General features: G+C 41.2%; 1 protein-coding gene across 1 annotated transcript in view; it reads left to right on the top strand.

Annotated features, from left to right (window-relative positions):
• Positions 1-2,827: 2,827 nt before the first annotated feature.
• The window catches only part of cttnbp2 (cortactin binding protein 2), a 100,857-nt gene continuing 83,237 nt past the window's right edge, over positions 2,828-20,447 (top strand). The window contains exons 1-2 of the mRNA XM_044356085.1: positions 2,828-3,125; positions 11,204-11,311. Of these exons, the coding sequence (XP_044212020.1) occupies positions 2,997-3,125; positions 11,204-11,311 (237 nt within the window). The 5' untranslated portion in view covers positions 2,828-2,996. The remainder of the gene's footprint in view (positions 3,126-11,203; positions 11,312-20,447) is intronic.

Here is a 20,447-nt window from a genome sequence, read left to right as displayed (position 1 = left end):
GGGAGAACTTTTTGTTATAAGCTCACTGCCAACTTCAACCGAGGGAAAGGAGGAAGGGGGTCGTCGTTTCCAAGCCAGCGCCACATCTCCGGAGTCCCCCATAATCGCTGGCTAATGGCGAGCTTCCTTTCATAGGGTGGAAGGATTATCTCCACATGACAGCTCCATCTCCGCTGATCTGCCTCAGATTTAGACACGAGTTTGGGATTTGACACATGACATGATGGTAAGAAAAAAAAAAGATCTCTGTGGGAAAGCACTGAGGGATGAATAGTTTTCATTTATGAATGTCATGAGGTGAGTTCCTGTAAAGATTTCACAATCACCAAGTCATTAGTGGGCTGTTTACACTCAAAACAGATATATTTCAATGCACCTCGGTTTCTAATTTTCTATTTTTCCCGTTGCTACTACAATAGAGCTGCTGTTTGGTGGAAACCTTGCACGTCAGAGAAATAAGAAACAGCTTTGTTCTTATCTTAACTGTAGATTTCTAAGGCTGTCCATAAGGGTTTGAAACATTTTCCTGAGCATAAAGGTTGGGAAAGTTGTTGTTTTTTCAACCTACAGAGAGGCATGTAATTAATTTTTAGCTAAAACATGAAACAACTGTTACAGTATGTTTTCCTAAAAAATGACACCAGTTAACCATGTATTGCCTCTCATGTGTGGGGAAAATGAAACACCTCTGAAGTCGTCACACAGCTACGCTCTCACTGCAACCAGGGAATGTCGATCGTGCAACATTTGACCTAAATAGAGACTTAATAACCTCATTCTGGATGACCAGACTGGATCAGCGTCCGCTAATCCTAAATGCCACATCTGGGAGCTGAGAGGGCCCCTATCCTCTCTCTGCTTTTCTAGGATAAACAGATCCAGAGCTGAGAGATTTGAACTCTGAGCATCGACTCGTGTAAGATTAACATTTGGCTTTTGGTTCGAGTTCTTTGCTTTTTGGTTTCATTTATAGGCCGTCAAGCAAAATGGTCGGCGATGTGAGTGGATATTACCAAAAGATGTTGGATTGATGGTGGCATTATTAGATTAATCTGCTTGTATAAATTCATTTTATGCTCAAATGTAGTGGGGGGGCTGACAGAAGGTGCCTCATTTTTTTCATTTGAAAGACCCTAAAAATATATTACATTACATTCATTTGGCACATGTCATTGTTCAAACTAAATGACCCTACGTGTATTCAAATGTAATAAGTAAAAGAGCAAAAATGAAAGCACTTTTCCTCCCCTGGCAGGTGAAACTGCTCAACCTGATCACTTCCACAGTCACAGCGGAATCACCCAAACACATAATTGTGTTAGCTTACTCAAACAGAAACACTATACACTACTGTATTATACTATACAATACTACACTACACAACACTACATTGTCCATGCTACACTACACTATATACAATAATACAATACTACACTACATGACATTACACTGTACAATACTACACTACACAGTACTATACTTAACTATATTACAGTACATTATACAATACTACTGTTCAATACTATACAATACTGCACTACACACTATATTTGTGTGATTGCTGAAAGCACACTATTGTTATCCAAAGCTTTATTGTTCTTTTTCTTCTGTATGTTTTTCGCTGGCTAAATACCTTGCATACTTTAATTTACAGAATCTATTCATATATCAATACGTTCAGCTCTTTAAGGACATTTATGCTATTAGTTTTTATTTTTTACAACTTTCTTACTTTTAAAGATTTTAAGCTTTATGCAACATTTTTTTTACAATGTAAGTAAATGTGAGAAAATGACACACATACAGACTTACACATGTATACATACTGTACATCATACATACATACATACATACATACATACATACATACTGTACATCATACTTACATACATACATACATACATACTGTACATCATACATACATACATACATACATATATACATACATGACAAATTAAAGGAAAAACTGGTACAGGCCTGAATGCTTGACCCCTTGGGGGGATCTGGTGGCTCTGTTATGCTTTGGGGGGCATTTTTCTGGCATGGTTTGGGTCCACCTGTCCCCTTAGAGGGAAGGGTCAGGTATGATGAAACATTTCTATCCTGATGGGAGTGGTCTCTCTTCCAGGATGACAATGCCCCAATTCACAGGGCACGTGCATTTTCTAGTTCGTGTTACACTTTACAATATAATGCTTAAGTGACTTTTTAAATACATATCTAATATCTAGACATATCTATAATTCTGCAAAGTTGTACAGATGTGGATGCTGAACAAGTGTGTTGTATTTGTAGCAATGTTTATGTAGCAATGTTATTTCAGCTGTCAGCATTCACACGCATTTTCCGCAGGAAATGCATTTCTAGTGTACAATACTATACTATACTATACTATACTATACTATACTATGCTGTAATTTACTATACTATACTAGACCATGCTACACTACACTATACTACACTATCCATGATTTCATCCAGTATTTTTAGACTCAACATATTTATATTTGACCACTTTTAGACACACACACACACACACACACACACACACACACACACACACACACACACACACACACACACACACACACACAGACAGACAGAAGTGGAGAAGGCTTTAAAAGAGAAAGATCTTCATGTCGGGAAATCTAATGTACATAGAATATAACTGAGCTGTTAATCACCCGGCACACCCACTGGCTCATTTTTCATACAGAGGCCAACAAATGCTGTTGTCAATCAGTCCGACGAGACGCACCTCCTTTCCAGTTGGGAGCGCACCGGGGCTTCGCATCTGGATTTTACGCGTCGGTCGGTCCACGCCTACAAGACTGCCCGCCTCCCCCGCTGCAACCCGCACACTCGGCTGTGGGCTTTTCACGGCGGAGACCTGTCGTCCTCTCCCCCTTTACAGCTTTTCCAGTTTGTCAGATCTCGGCTCTCTTTCCTTCAATGGCCGTCCGTGGCGTGATTTGCATTCAGCAGCGCAATAGTTAATGAGTGCCGGATGCGCCCTCACTCCAGCAGACCGCTACAGTACGAAGATGGCGTCGGAGGGAGCCAGCGGAGAGCAGCCTCCTCCGGTACAAACACTGGCAACCGCCGTGCTGGGAAGTGTCGACACGGTAAGACATGAGGCTATAGGAAGATATGAAAGCTACACGGGTGTTTTTATCGGTGTGGCATTGAAGTAGTCACAGTGTAAAGGGGGCGGAATGCAGTGCGCATCTATTTCTCACAGGCTCGTGAAGCAACAGCGGTGGCCAGCGGGATCCTCGCGACAATGTCTGGAGAAAAACAAGGGGTTCGTGTCGGTTTGGGGTGATAAATCACCCAGAAAGGCTCTAACAGGCTCTCAAATAGGCGGACAACACGTTTTCTTTTTAATTTCAGACATGATAGTGAATTCTTTTGTTCGCCCCTTGGCTGCTTTAAACATTCATCCCGCAGTTGAAATGTTATCCTGCGCCTGATCGAAGAGAAACCGTCGCTTGCTATACAGGTTGATATATATAACAGTAAATGAGTTAATACGCAGAGACTTAAAGCAACCTGTTTGGCTGGCTGCATGAGAGTTAAATCCTAAAATAGAAGATCTATCAAGGCCGGTGACAGATGTGTTCCCTGCCAAGGGTGAAAAATATTTCAGTCCACCTTTTTAAAATTTGTTTGCAAATGATTTTCTGTTATGACTCAGAGGTTCTTGAGGTTGGTCTGTGGAGCTGATTGTGGCATGAAAATGGTTCTTTTCTGAAGTGGCCCTGCACCAGTCAGTCCAGAATGAATCCTCACAGGCTCCCACAGCTCACCTTACAAAGCTGTGAGTCTTTCCACGGGTTATTCTGACTGTCAGACAAGACCAGCAAGTCAAGTCAGAGTGTTTTTTTTTTTTAAGAAGTATGTGATTGTTGTCCCTAACCTTTGTTGAGCTTCACCTGTTTACACACACCTAGTTGTGATTTCTCTCGCTTGCCCTTTCGCAGGTTGAAGCATATGTGGCAGGGCAGCGGCTCTCCACCCCTCTGTGCAAATTGATCAATCTGTTGGCCCTGGCTGGAGGGAGGTTATGAAGCCTTTTGCTTCCCTTTCGCTGGCTCCATGATGCAACCCGTCAGATTGCTGTTATCGACCTGACACCTAATGCAGAATGGGCAGTGATGCCTTTGCTGCTTAACTACGAACAGGCTTAGTTTTTGTCCTTGTCCTGTTATAATGAACTTAACCTTTGATTAATGCGGCTCCACATCCCATTAAATCACAAAAGCACGTCTTCAGATGTGAGATTGAAGAGGTAGGCCGGTGGAAATGTTGCCGGAATAGAAAGCAGCCACAGTCCCTGAGGTGGGTGGGTGGGTGGTAGTGTGGGTGTTGAGGTGGGGGTGGGTTTGAGTGGTGAAGAGATGGTGGGAGAAGAGCTGCGGGGGTGGATGGAGGGCAGAGGCAGCATGGTGGAGGGGAGGGGGGGGGGGGGCGGGTGGAGGCCTGGTTCACCAGACACCTTTCTAAATTGGTCTTAATTTCAGTGACTCAGCTGGCATAGCTGGGAGTACTGGGAGCGCGCTCAGAACTGCCTCGAGGCTACTTTACATTTAGCGTCGAGGCGAACAGGTGCTCCAGAGACATGGGAGCTGGGCAGCCTCCTCAGCTCTGTCTCACCCATCTCTCTGCCAGCACACTCCTCCTTCTCCATGCTCCAGCCAACGAAAAGGGGCTTCCGCCTCCAAGCCGGGCCCCCCCCCTTCCTCTCCCCCCACCACCATCATGCCTGCTGTGGTTAAATAAAGCACTTTGCTCTTTGCTTACCCCTGTCAGACTCTCTGTTGTTGGCCAGAGGTGGGGGAAGCTTCTTGTTTGTGAGGACTCTGGAGGACCGGCCCACATGGTCCAGAGAGGGGTCAGAGGTCAATGAGAGGCACTCTGTCAGTCACCTCCCACTCATTTACCATAATAAATGTTAGTGTGGCAGACAATGTGTCTACAACTTGTTCTGAAGTTAAAGGAAAGCAACTTGGGTTTTATTTTTACCAAGATTTGATCCGCATTTGATGAGATCTGATAATGCGGCAACATTACTAAAAGAGTCCAACAAGACAAGACAAGCAGTCAAGGTGTAAGAAAAAAACCCTTCAGTTCACTTCAGATCTTTATTGTCCTACAAGAGGAAATTCTTTTTGCAGCAAGGGAACATAAAAACATATACACAATAAAAACAAACCAAGAGAAGACGTCAATTAAAGTGTTGCTTCTATACATGCAGTTCAGACAAGGATGTATGTTAAAAGCAAAGAAAATAGCAACAAGAGGCATAAAGATAAAAATGATTATCTGAACCATTTATTTGGAGGTGAAACTTAAAGTGAGCACCTGCTAAATGTTTATTTTTAATCTCTGCACAGAAAAACTTTACGCGCACAACTATGGCAACTACAGTAGGTCAAAGTTGAAGCAGAAAGTCAATCTGCAAAATAAAATAAAAGATGGTGCAATTGGATAGCAATTTTCATGTCTGCTGTCTTTTCACCTCCAAATAAGTTTGGTAAAACTGGTCTCATATGACCACTTGAGTTCTTTGTCCTGTTAGACTCAATTAGAAATTCAGTTGATAAGTAAAAATGTTACCTTAACAGATAGGAATGATACCAAAACTACAAAATAAAGCCTAGATTGTAGAAAAAACTTAATTTTCCTCAAAATGTGACCGATTCAACCCCATCTTCAAACCTATCATCTATTGTGTAATGGAGGCCTTTGAACGGTCACCAGTTGTTATGTGGGATATGCTGCCATATTGGACGAGTGCCATTAACATGAGTGGCTGTAATGTCATGGCTTCTTCCTCCTGACAACAACATTTCTGTGCTGTGATACAGGGGTTCAAATTACCTTGTAAACAAGTTGGTTAAAGGGCTAGTTCACCCAAATACCTCTAGTGGTATCTAACCATGCAGATATTTTGGGCTTTTCCAGGTTTTGAGATGTTTATCTCTGAGATTTCTGTCTCTAACCCAATACAACAGAGCTAAATGTGATTTTGTTAATCAGGTATTGCCCATGCTGTGGCTGATCCACATTAACCTCTTTTACTCCCTGAGGACGCTGGCGTCCGCAGGTGACAGTACTGTCTTTCAGAGGCTGTAATGGGCTCAGTTTTAAAGCTACTTATATCATGTGAAACTATGCAACCTACGGCATCCATTGGTACCATCCATGTCATGCTAGCTTGTCGGGAAGGGGGCTAAATAACGCGCCAATATTAGGCTAAATTTTGGCGAGGGAAAAACTGGCATGGCCATTTTCAAAGGGGTCCATCGACCTCTAACCTCAAGATATCTGAATGAAAATGGGTTCTATGGTTACCCACAAGTCTTCCCTTTACAGACATGCCCACTTTATGCTAATTCCATGCAGTTTTGGGCAAAAACCACACAGTTTTTTGCATACAGTATAAACATGTTATTTTCGCCTATTCTAAAAATGGTGTATTTGAATATTTCTGCATACTGGGGTCCCTAAACAGTCTTGGAATTGCATAAAGTTGGTATGACTGGAAAGCTGAGACTCTTGTGGATTCAGTGAGACCAATTGTATTCATGTGTGATGATGTTAGTCTCCATAGTAGCCATTTCATTGTAGAGAGACCACTTTTTGAAATTTGACCTAGCTGTAAAAAATGACCTATTGTGACCTCTAGGATAATCACAGCCTCACGAAACTTTAAAACCACAAACTAGAGACCTCAGCATTAAGAAGATGTTTGGCTTTCCTAGGTTTATTGACAATAAGGGAGTTTCTGAGCAATTTCCAGAACAGAAGTGCTCGCCGTGTAATCGCTGAAAAATGCAATTCTTACAGAAATCTCCAAATGTCAAAAGTTTTTGATATCAAATCACAGCATGAATTTTTCTTTGGTGATCCTCAGGGTCTTTGTGTTTTAATGTGGTTTTTTGGAGGGATTTTTGACAATTTTTCTATCAATTCTCGAGTGGTCAAAAATGGTTGAATTTGCACCAAATGCTATCAACCTAAAAATTGCTGCAACAACTTATGAAACATAACTGAGCATGGCAATGGCCATCATATACTTCCATCATAATGTTCTAAGCCCTTATACACGCTAAACTTTCAAAATTTGAATAGGTGCCTAACCAAAACACAATGTTCATTACAGATTTATTACTAGAAAAACTTGACTCACAGTGCTGAACTGCATCTTAAATTAATCTTCAGGCTCCCAGCTTTCAGATGATTATCACTTCTACTGTATGTGGCATATAATGTTGACCTGCTATCTCTTCCTAAACATCCCCTGTTCCCCCCAAAATGGATCTATGATGGGGGGGGGTTGGGAGTGAAAGAAGTTCAATACAGTTTCATCATCAATGTTTCATTCAGTCACAGTGGACTCAGTTTGTAGTGCCACAGCAATCTCTGGCCTAATGTTACCTTACATTAAAATGATTTCAATTACATAGAGAGGTGTGCATATTTTAAATTTTGGGGAAAGAGAGCGCTGGTATCTGATTGGTTCTCTGTCCCAACAGACACCCTGAGTTGAGGTATCTGAATCAGTATCGACAGAGAAAAAGTTGTCACCTGTCACTTACCTTATGTGAGTAGATAGTTTTTGTTTTATTTGTCCAGGTTTTGAGACTTCTACCTACACCACAGTACAGCGGAGGTGAACAGAATTTTGTTTGTGGAGCTTACTTGAAAAATCAATCATGTTCAAAAATTCACAGCAGTGTGTCTATCCAGAAACGGTGTCCTGTCCACAGACCTTGCAGTAAACTGTTTTTGAATTTTTTCAGTCGAAAAACTGGTGATAGTGTGAGACAGACATCTCAAAACCTGGACAATAAAATCTATCTGTGTAGCTAGATTCTATGAGATTCTATTAAATGAAAATGCATTTTTTATGGTCATTTGAAACTCATCTGACCTTTCAGTTCATATTGATTTCCTCATCTTGGTGGCATTTTCGTCGTAACCATTGGTAACCCCTCAAAGGCGTCTATTTACAGGCTGTCATATCACACAGTTTTGTGCTTCAAGTAACAGGACACAAGATTGTGAGAAACTTACAGGCCTAAACAGGCTTTTGCCAGCAGAACACAGTGGAGGAACTTGCACAGAGTAAGCGGTTCCTCTCCCTTGTGGCTCAGAGTAAAATGACACAGGCCTTATTAAGTGGACCGGGGCTAACAGTGAGCCTCTGAATGCCAGCCAGGCTGCTCGTGCCCTTGGCGCACAGCACATGGCTCATGGAACAAATTAGTGTTCGCTTCCCTCACCTGCTCACTGTGCAGAAATGCCAGAGAGAAGGAGCCCTCTGCCCTCCACCCTCACTTCACAACCACCCGAGGCCCCGTGACAGGACAGCATGGCTCAGGGTTGCCGTCCATCAAGGCTCCCTGAGTCGTCCAATTCTCTGAGCGATGAAAATGCTGCCGGGAAAAAAGGGGGCTCAGGGATCGATTGGAAGGCTCGATGCGAATGAATCAATCCCTTGGAATCTCTTTGGCTTTTATTTCCAAGCTTGCCGTGATCACATCAGTATAAAAACGTGGTTTGACTAAACTGAAACATGTGATTGATGCAACACTTTCCAGCTCCTTGTTCTGAAAATAAAAAAAGGTCCATAAGAGTGAGCAGGCACCAGACCTAAAAACTGATTTCTTGATAAAACGTGATGTTTCAGCACCTGTCTCGAGAAAGCTTTTCTGGCTAAAACATCACATTTTAAGTGAAAGCACTGGCCTGTTCATTCATTTAGATTTATTACCTCTGTTCCAGTTGTTTGAGCATGAACTTTTCCCCCTTATGGTGAAATAAACAATGTCACAGGAGCGTGTAAAGGACACAGAGAAGGCAGCAGCTTGTTGAAAGCTCAGACTGGCCTGTTCGGAGTCATATTTTGTGCTTGTTGGTTGAGAGAGACCTCTGGAGACGTGTGTAGATCCTTGATGAAATGGAATAATCTTGGCTGAGGTTGAGATGTAGTTTTGTAAATCAGGCCCAAATGGCTGGTTGACAACTAGACGTCACCAGAATGAGTAGGTAGCAATCAGCCTGATGTGCTTCAGTGCCTAAGAAGCTCTTCACTTCCTCCATTTGCCTCTTTGGTTATAAAGGTTTTATTGAACAAATAGCCTGATGTAAAGCTTCCAGATATTGGGAATGCAGCTGTGCCTCCAGAAGGCTTTCTCAGCAGATGGCTGCAGTAAGTCGCCAACACAGTAATTGGAAATTCTTCTGTCACTGAGATCCAGTGTTATCTTTTGGCTTCTCTATGTGAAGTTACTTCATTTCTGTAGTTGTCCAGCCAAGAATGTCACTAATTTTTCTCACTGAGGTTTTGCTTTGAATGAGTACAATGCCATTCAAGGGTCCTTAACACAACAATTTGACACTGTGCTGTTGTAATGTTTAGGGATGTGATCTGGAAAACGCAGGGAAATTGCTGTCTCCCTCTTCTTCTCCTTTTGTCTCCTTCTCTTAAGACATTTTAGATATTTTATTTTTATTTTATTTTATTTTAGATTATTTGATTATCCCCCAAAAATTATGACTTGATGAAAAATCCTCTTGATTTATTGTTGAATTTTACATCTTAACTCTAGAAAGGCCATGCTTCTGTCACAAAAGTAATTCACTTGTCAGAATGGCCTCTTCCTGAGTATTACATTATCATAATATATATCAGGGCTGCAACTAACAAATATTTTCATTATTGATTCCCTTCGCCATTTCCATTGCCCAAGGTGACATCTTCAAAATGCATTATTTGTCTGAATAAGAGTCCCAAACCCAAATCTTCAATTTACAAAGATATAAAACAGAAAAGCAGCTAATTCTCACATTGAGAAGCTGGAACCAGAGATTGTTTGGTATGTTTTCTTGAAAAATGACTTAAATTATCCATCAGTTATCATTAATCAACAAATCATTTAATCTCTACTGTATATATAGTATATTAATTATTATTATGACTACTGATGAATTAACATGCAAAAAGCATGTTGATGCTATAGCTTATCCTGATTGAGTGAATTCTCACTGAAAACCTACTTTTGGGGCATTAAAACTGTAATAATGCAACCTTTTTATTCTCTGATCTTAAGTTTCTATATAAAAGCTTTACACAACCCTGCCAGCTATAGAAGCTAGTTTAAAAAATACATAAGTGTTAAATGGAACAAGCCCTTGTAATGGAATGGGTCTACCCAGAAATAAATGATTTAAATAGAATTAAATAAAGTTTGGAAGTAGTGCGCCAGGTAATACTGAAAAACAAATGTTGTTTTTAAATGAGCAAAATCCTGAAAGGAAATGGTTATATTTCTTAAGTTCACACCTCTTTTGGATTTGAGCAAACCCTCCAAATAAACAGTAATTTCTGGTTTTAATAAACACTAACTGTTTGTGTATCACAGACGAAGTCATTCACAGTCAGGAATAATAAGAAAGTTTGAGATGACATTGACTTGACCTAAAACAAGTCCTGCCTTCTTCCTATGAACCCACTAGACCGAGGCAACACATGGCCGTTTTTGCTTTTTAAAAGTGGACCAGAAAAAGCTTTTAATTGACATGAGGGGAAGCATGAAGTGGTCTGGTCACTCCCAATTATAGTCATCTCCACCCGTAAGCCCTGCGGTCACCACTGACCATGTTGGTGTTTAATGACCTAGCTAGATGTAATTAGAACTTAATAGCTTTGAGGCAGAACGAGACATCTAGCCTAATTTGAGGGCTGCACTTAATGAGACCAGTTGGACACTGGGAGTTAGTGGTGCCTTTGTCATGTAAGCAACTTTTTTTTAAATTCTGGTGGAGTTCACATGAAGTTGGTGCCATCTTAGATGAGTGTCATACAATATAATTTTTTTGGTTTTTATCTTTTTACCAGTTGCAGCTGCATAATACAGCATAACCTTTTCCACCATCGGTAACATTGTAGGTAGGTAGGAGTCCAAAGTCCGAATGATTTGTGTAATGCTGAAAGCTGTACATGTTACTTGGGATTTGGCTCAAAAAAACATTGTTGATGATAATTCAAGGAACTGTGAGCATATGTATATATACATGCTAACGCTAGCATGATTGTGAAAACAACTTGGTGGGTATTGAAGAAGTGTTAAGGTTTAATATTTGTGTTTGTGTTGATTGCATGATTGTGACATGTTTTTGTCCTGTGTTACAGAAATGTGAGTTCAACATGGATAACCTGAGCAAGCCAGAGCTGCTCACCTTGCTGAGTATCATGGAGGGAGAGCTGGAGGCCCGAGACCTGGTCATAGAGGCCCTGAGGGTGAGTCCAGACGACACGCTCTGTACTTCTTTGCTAAAACACTGCTGTTGTCGGGTTAAATTGAACACAGTCTATTCAGAGCAGATTGCCTTTGTGCACAGTCTTGAGATGAGACGATTAGCTGTAATTATGACCCAGAATTGAGTTTGTGTCACTTGGTTTAATGACCAATAAATGTGATGAATTCTTCCAAATGAATGGGATATCACAAAATCTGAATTGGTGGCGTTATCCCAGAAATATGCAGAACACTTGTGTGACCACGATGACAGACTCTGTCCCACTGTTTCTTTCTTTCCTTTGTAATTACCCACAGATAAGCAGCCTCTCTAATTGCCTTCGTTGAAAGGGAACTGGCTGAGCGACTGGTTAGCACTTTGTTTTCTTGTTTTCCTGAAAGGCCCGTGTGCTCAAATCTGTGTGTCCACCCAGCACCATCCACTCAACTAGCAGCGATTAAACAGATGATTGAAGTTGCTGGTTCTGGCTCCTGTTGTTCCTCAGTAACCATTGAAGACCAATTAGGTGGATGCTGCATGAGTTAAGGGTGTAATCGATTTTATTTGCTAGTGGAAATCTGAACCTGGAAAACAAGGGACATCTCATAAATTATTTATTTAGTGAACTTTGAGGATGCCAAGTTAGTCTTTTCAGTTAGCCACTTCAGTAGGTAGCCTACCTGCCCAGGGTGAGAAATGAACTTTTTAAAATGTGAACACCTACCAGCTACTGACAGATAAATGTTCAGTTTCACCACCATTCAATAGTAAATCATTATTTTGTCTCTGAAATCCACCAGCCACTTTCATATTTTACCAGCATTTGGCTGGTGGTTGGTGCTAATTTCTCACCCTGCTCTGTTTTAAAATATAATTGGATGGTAAAATGGTTATTTGGGGGAATTCCCAGCCACACTATCCAGTGCACACACACAAAAAAGATATACAAGTTCACTCTTTGTTGCCTTTTCAGATTACACCTTGATTTTTGTTTCTAAATGTTTTGACAATTTGGATCTGTTTCAGAGATTTGAAGGCAATTTGCAGCACATTTTGTGTCCTACACCAAAACCACTAGATGTTTTCAATCAGCAATCTTGCAGCAAACTTGTAAAATCAATAAAAATAATTGAAGCAGTGGTCACACATCTCCACAGCTGGTGGACAAGCAAACCAGAACATGTGGTGTTTGAACCAAACTATAAAACCTGTAATGAGTGTTGAGCTAAGCAGCTTACTGTCAGCAGTTGGTCTACCTGCCATTATACTGTAGTCTGCTCTCTGCAGTATGTTCTGCACTTCATTTGAATGGTATGAAATAAGGGATAAGGTTGAGAGGTTGTGAGGTTCAGTGTCTCCAAGGCCTGAACATTTACTGTCCTTGGTGATTGAAGTGAAGTTGATATATGTGTGTGTGTGTGTTTTATACAGCCCGTGTAATAGCTGTACGATGAAGGCAGGGATGAGTTTAAATGGATGACATTGATCTGTGGTTACTGAATACTGATGTTGCACAGATGATGACTCTGTGTGATGTCCCAGCAGCCGAGGAGACAACCTGTCTCGCCCTCACATTGCAGGTCACCTCGTTCTCCGCTGGGGCAGGAATACCGAGTTATTTCTGAACAAACCCTTGCATGTCCCTCTTTGGCTTTGCAGCTTTGTATTTAGGTCAGAATCTGCGCCTCAGTTTGTCCACGCCCTACTTTAAGGCTTTTTTTAATAGGCTCTTAATGTGCAACTCATTCACTACACTTTAAGCTTCAAGGCTTGTAGGTGATGCTCTGAAACAATACATAGAGCTTCAATGCTTTGCTCTGTTGCTTTGCTCCAAACACCATGCACATGTTGCGGGGATCGAACCAGTGACCTTTTGGCTGTGCTGCAGCTTTTCATAGCCGTCCCTGTTGCTATTGTGTTTTTTCACTGTTGGCCAGCTGTTCAGCTGACAGACATTTTGTTCAGTTTCCGTGATATTGAGCCTATTGTATGGCTTTACGGTCACTGACCTTGCTGATATTGAACAGCGCTCAATGACTCCTTACCTCGCTCGACACCGCAGCATCGGCTTCAGACAGTAATTTGAATCTTTTTACTTTCCTTCTCACTTGTTTGCATCACCTCCCTCTTCATTTTTCATTCAGGTCCATATTTCGTGCATCGTCTTACATTTCTACGGTCTCCTTTTCTTTGAATTTAGGACAGTCTGTGCCCCAGTGTCACCTTTTCTCTGTCCCTTTGTGTTTCTGTTATTGGCTGTTTCCACCGCCACTTCACCCATATTTTCTGCTGGCATTAAGAGTCCCTGCAGGCCCCCTCTCCCCTGTGGGTGGATATCGTATCCAGGTTTCAATGAAATAAGCCTCCTCTCTGCTGCCCTGACGGCTCTCACAAAACACAATGAGCCTGTTTGTTCTGTCGCAGATAAGCCTCATCCGAGAGACAGACAGAGGCAGACAGAGGGAGAGACAGAGAGGAACAGAGATTGAAGAAGCGGGGAAAGACAAAAAAAATCAGTGGAAGGAGTTAAGAAAGATGTGTCTACAATGAGAGGCCCAGATCGTCAGTTTGGATCTGAGTGAAGGTGATAGAGGATGGATGAGATGCAAAAGCGAGGGTGAAAAATTGAGGCCTGATATCGTCTCTGACAAAGCAGGACAGTGTGACAGAGAGGATTAAGCCAACTGCCCCCATCCACTCGCTTTCCAGTTCTCTCTCGAACCCCCCTAAATAGCTAGAAGAAAAGCATCATCTGGCAACCAGCTGAAGGGCTATCAATGTCACCGAACAGTGATGTCCCTTTTTTTAAAATCATACCACAAATCAAGCTAACCAGCCTCATTAGTCAGCATTTCCAAAGCACCTTACACTGGCACAGTTACACAAAGGTACACGCAGAACTGAGCACTCTGTCCTTGCAGTTTTAGTTCAAGTCCTTTTAGCTCTGTAGGACCAACAATTCCCCCGCCGGACCACTTAACTGCCCCAACCCCAAAAGCTTGGACCAAATTTCCATTGCTTGGCACATCTACAACGATTGTTTGTGGCGTTTGGGTGTTATTAAGAAGCTTTGGTCCTGCAGATTAATTAGCGTGTGGCTAAAGCTGGCTGAGCTGCCGTATCAGGTTTCATCCTGGAGAAAAGAAAGGAGGCCGTAAGCAGATTAGCCAAACAACAGCGATATCACATGATTACCGTGGTTGACGGCTACACAAGTCACCCATTCTTTTGCGCCAAGAGCTTTTCAAAGGGCATTTGGAGACTCCATCTTTACCCATTTCTCAGAGCAGGAAACAAACTGTTTTATTTGTATTGACAGGCCAGAGCCGCAAAGCTCATTTCCAAAATGATGTAGCTGCTTTCACTGTTTTATCAACTGAGTACATTTTGGCTGAGTAGCTGCCTGAGTCAAAGTGGATAAGCTCACCAGCCAAAAGTAAAATTAAGTGATTGGCCAATGGCCATTGGCAATTTCCTGCTAATACAAAGAATAGTTTTACAAAAACACTGCGTGTAAAGCCTCTTCAGTGTTGGTGATGTTGTAGAGAGAGTGGGACACAGAAAATCTGAAGGTCATTAAAACTATTTTTAATGTCCTTGATGTTTCAAAGACTTTCTGCCATGTTTGACTAAATGACTGCTTATTGTCAGAGAGAACAAAACCTGACAAAGTAATATTCACTCTCCTGTTAGCTCTGGTTTGGTCTCCACCAACTCCTAATAATTATATTTGGATCTTTAGCTGCCAGATGTTTAAATTTCTTTACCAGATAGTCATTTATTTTCATTTTCTGTTTTTTCAATGCTGAGCAGTTGGCGGTTTAATTGCCTGATCTGGCATGCTTGAATTCAACCATGTAGTCTGTGTGCAGCTAGAGAACCGTCACAATAAGCTAACAGAAAGCTCAGGCTGTACACGAGATGAGGCTGTACCCAAATGAGAACTTTTCAAGTTGATGTTGTGTCAGCAGTCTAGGCTGAAAATTCGCCTTTAGGAAGGGAGCAGTTATTTCACTTCTCCACCCAGTTGCATTACAATCCATATTGGTCATAGGTCAGTGGTAACATACTAGTGCTCCACATAGCGCGTCTCCTATGTGGCTGCTGACAGAGCTGTTAGCCGATGAGTCACACAGGACGGCAGTAGAGGACGTTTTGCCAACGTCTGGCTCAAAAGTAGTTTAGCTGACTTTGCTAACCTTCAGTATCAGAGCTGAGAGCGTCGGAGCAGAAAGGAGCCAGGCTACTCTTTGTTTCCGTCGTCCTTCTCTGTTTTCATCACAGTTAGTTTTTGGTCAAAACTTGGTTTGTATTTGCAGTTTTGAAATATGCAATGATTTGACTGACAAAATGAGAATGGACTTGAGGACCTCTGGCCATCACATTTGGGGGGGCAGCCCTACTAAGAGATGCAAAAAGCTGCGTATAGCCATTTTATTCAATGTTAACATAAAAAATATAATCTAAAGGACCAATATGTAAGATTTAGTAACATCTAGCGTAACAGACTTGGAAGAAATGGAATATAATATTCATAAATGTTTTAATTAATGTATAATCCCATGAAAATAAGAATTGTTGTGTTTTCGTTACCTTACAATGAGCCCTTTATATCTACATAGAGAGCGGGTCCTCTTCCGCGGAGGCTGCCATGTTGCACCGCCATGTTTCTACAGTAGCCCAGACTGGCCAAACCAAGTACTGGTTCTAGAGAGGACCTTTCATGTTTGGCAGCCACCGTAGGTTCTCTTAAACGCTTGGAAGGGGAGGGGGGGAGGTGTATTCATTTGGTTGCAATCTGCAACCTCACTGCTAGATGCCTCTAAATCTAACACACTGGTCCTTTAATACAGGATTAACTAATGGTCTCTTAATAATACCGAAACATTGCAAGTAGCTGTTTCCAAATTAATGATGTGGATACAACAAGGCACAAACATTGCCAGATCAGTAATTCCTTTTATAAATAATTGAATAAAACTTCACATACACTCATTAATTGTACTCTAAACCAACCATGATAACTGTTTGGACATTTTGTCAAACTGTTTCTAACTGTTGGGCAGTTATGTGCTGTGAGCTTTGGTCTCAGTGGGAGAGAGAGGGATCGTACAGAAGGAGGTGTCCAGATTGGATGTCTGTGCTTTTGTGAAAATGACTTGATGGGATGATTTCACTGGCAAGAAATGATCACTGGATGGAAAATGGAAACCCATTTTAGTGACCAGGCAATAAAACTAGCAGTGGATAAGCACTAGATCAGCTTGATGAGTAGTGCCTTAGTAATTGTAGCACTTTATTTACCTCCAAATTTGTGTGGAACCTTTTAAAACTCAGCCTTTTCTAAAGTTTCTTTCCAATTCCTCTTAAAGTTTAAATGTCTGTAAAGCACTGCCTTGTGAATAAATTATGACTATATATAAATCCATTTGCTTTTGTTGTAACATGAGGTGGCATTTGAGTAAGAAACTAGCAATGCAAGGGTTGGTAATACCATTCCCAAAGCAGCTCCCATGCTTATCAAGTGCTTCCACTCTATAAAATAACCATTTCCAACCGAATGAGTGCTGTTCTTGAGGTGGATTGGGGTAACCATCCCTACAGACAGTGGTGTTTGGGAATCCAGATGGGCGGTCTGCTTTTTCTGCCCACCAGCATCTGGCCGTATGCGGACAGGCCTCCTCGGGAGGTCATGTGATCTGCCATATGACTAAGAGAGCCCATGGAGCTGCTGTCAGCACTGGGCTCATACATGCTTAGCACAACACAACACATGCCCCGAGCCATCAGGCTTTCTCCAGCGTCACGTTATCTCCGACCATCTAGCTATTTAAGGCATGCCCTGTTGCTGGGCTTTTCCAGCTCTTCCCCCCACTCCCTACACATACACTCAGCAATGTTTGTCTTCCTCTATATCGCTGTTCATCTCTTTTTGTTCCTGTAAAATCTTTTTATTTTGCACATCCTGCCTTCTTTGTGCGTTGCTCCCCATCCCTTACTGCTTCTTTGTTTCTATCTCTGTTTTTATCTCTTTGGACAGACAGTGTGGCATTACTCATCGTTACTGTCTTTCTTGTAGTCTCTCTCCTTGCACATAAATCTTTGAATTTGTGTCTTTCTCTCACTGTATCTCTCTCCCTCACTCTTCGGGCTGCACAGCTAATCCGAAATATATTAAAAAATCACAGTGCACTCCCTGAACCACAAAAACCTGCAACTTCTTTTTTTTTTTTCTCCCCCTGATAGAAAGCTTCCCCAACGAGTTCATTCGTGTGTTGTGCAAAATGTATGACCCTACAAATCATTTTATTCAAACCAAACAAAATACTGAGCAATATTATCATCTTCACCACCTGACCCATCTCCTTTTGGGTTGGTTTTCTAGATATAGGAAATTAAATTGGGTAGAGAAACCCCTTCAAACATAGGAAAGCACAGGAAATATTTACCTTTAAACATTTTGGTTGAAAAGCCTATACAAAGAGAACATAATTATCAATATCTGTCAACAGTTACAGCCAGAATATATGCAAATTTAATTTATAATAATAAAAACACAGTTAGGACATTAATGACAACCTGTGTGCATGTTAGTTTGTCTGTATCTTCTTCTTTCTCCTTCTTCTTTTCCCTCTTTTCTATGGTCTAAAACCAGGTTTACACTTCTTGGGTTAACCCCCTCTCTCCAGATACTCACACAAGCCAATCAGCATCTTGCTCTGATTGGTCAGCTGCCTAGCAACCAGACCCCCCAACCCGGACCCTCCTTCACAGGCTTCCAAGCTCATGTTTCACTGCCACCCACTGACATGCCACTCAGGAATGAGGCAAAAAAGACTCAGAGAGTCAATCTTACTCTCCAGCCACTCCCCCCCCGCATCCCATTCCTCCATTTTTGAGAAAATGGTACGTTAGTGGCTGTCTTTGGAGAGCTCCTTCTTTTTTTCTTTCTTTCTTTTTTTTTGGGGGGGGGGGGTGGGGGGGGGGGTGTGAAGTGCTGTCAATCTGTGTAGAAGACGGGTGCACTCCCATGGGGCTGAACTGTCTCAGAGTTGAAAGAGCATGTCTGAGTGTGTGTATGCATGTATTATGTATGTAGACTAAGGGTTGTTTTCATTATCATTAATCTGTCAGCTATTTCTTTGATACTTGAATATGCCCAACACAGGTTCCCAGAGCTTCAGGTAACACAATGCAAATCCCAAAGAGGTTATATTATTTGGCATTTTAGCTCCAGTAATGGTCGAAATGATTAACCTGTTATCAGCAGATCTGTGTTTACTTAAATTTTCAATATGAGTTTCTATTGATTGATAATATAATTGATAAATTGACAGCACAATGTGTAAAAGTGCATTCATTGAATGGGACCTCTGCATTCCTACAGTAGCTAGGTTTCATCCAAATTTAGTTTATCTTTCATCAATGTGACAAAAAATGAAACAGTTGTGTTGTGATAACTTTGCAGAGTTGTTGACTGATAGTATCTTTGCAGCGTTTGTCTGATAAACCTAAAAAACTCCTGAATCTGGATCTGTTTCTCAAACCACACTTCTTGGATCTTGTATAATCGTCTTATAAGATGCTTTTATCAGTGCAGCGCCTTTCGTTTTTGCTAACGTAATGCTATTTTTGTATGAATGGCCAGTAAATGTATGTTTGCACTGAAAACAAATCGTTCTTCAGGCATTCTTTGGCAGAGAAAATATTAGAGAAAAGTCTTCATTGCATCTGATTATGGGACTGCATCATGCTGCATAATGTGACTTGTGTGTCTATTTTATTATGTTCATAGTATTAATATCTCAATATCAGTAGGGCTGTGTGATGTGAAGATATATATTGTATGAAGATAATATTATGCTCTATTGTTTATTTCGTTGTGTCGCAAATCAGCCTTTATGGCAATATTTTTCATCATTTGGAGTCCATCTTTACAGCAGATTACATTAATAAACACGGACCAAAAACCATTTATTCATTGAATTGAAGAAAATGTGCTATATCATGATATATATCATATGAAATAAACTATATTGGGATATGAGATTTTTGTCATATTGCACAGCCCTGAATATCAGTGTGCTATCTGTTGGTCATTTCATTATGTGATTGAATTGTGTAACACAATATGTCTGTACAGCGTATAAGAAATCAGGTTTTTTTTTAAGAATCTCCAGCCTGATGAGGACCCAGTATGTTTGAAACTGGTCGGCATTTTAAACCATTAATATGAATAAAGGCTTTTACATAATTTATCTTGCTCTGCCTGAAGAACGTTTTCTTTTCTGTTAATCATTTTTTTCTCTTTTAAAGGCACCTTATGTTTCTAACAGACTTTCTGCTTGTGTTCTGTGGATCACTGATTGTGTGTATTTAAGCATTTTTCTGTGTCACCTAGTAGTTCTATTTTTATGTACTTGTACGTATACGTCCATGTTGTGTGTGTGTGTGTGTGTGTGTGTGTTCACACTGTGTGTCTTGTGCGCGCAAAAAAAATCTTCACTGTGAAAAGGAACAATTGGTGAAGGGCTCAAAGAAGTAGGTCATAGCATCCGTCCCTCTCACTCTCTTTCTCTCTTAATCCTCTTTCTCTGCCTGTAACCCCCCCCCCCCCCCCCCCCCCCCCCTTCATATAGGCCTATATTTCACTCTCCAGCCTCCCTTCTCTCCCTTCATTCTTTACATAAGTGTATAACTTGCTGTTCGGTGGAGGCTTTTATCTTAAGTGGCTCACAGTGCGGCGGATGCATATGTCTATAACAAGGTGGTCGGACTGGGAATCAAACCCCAAACCCTGGCAGTGATCACCGATTTGCTCTGCTTGTTTCCCTTACACAGGGAACATGAGAGGCCTTTTTTTTTCATGTGAAATTGGACATTTAACTATATTTTCTGTGTTTCTGGGTCAAAAATAAAGTCAAACATGGAAGGACTTAAGTGTCAGATTATTCTGGCTGCTCATTCCCTTCCAGAAAAACCCCCATAGTGCTGTCAGAGTTACTGCACATGAGAATCCAGAGGGTGGGGGGGGGGCAATATTGCAATATATATCAAATTTAGGATTATGTTCACTGTCAGTGAATCTGTTGAGTCCTTTTTTAGTATATAAGCATCAGAAAATGATGAAAAATGTT

The sequence above is a fragment of the Thunnus albacares genome, chromosome 7 (assembly GCF_914725855.1).
Source record: "Thunnus albacares chromosome 7, fThuAlb1.1, whole genome shotgun sequence".
In the NCBI taxonomy this organism is placed as follows: domain Eukaryota; kingdom Metazoa; phylum Chordata; class Actinopteri; order Scombriformes; family Scombridae; genus Thunnus; species Thunnus albacares.
This window is presented reverse-complemented; position numbering and strand designations above follow the sequence as displayed.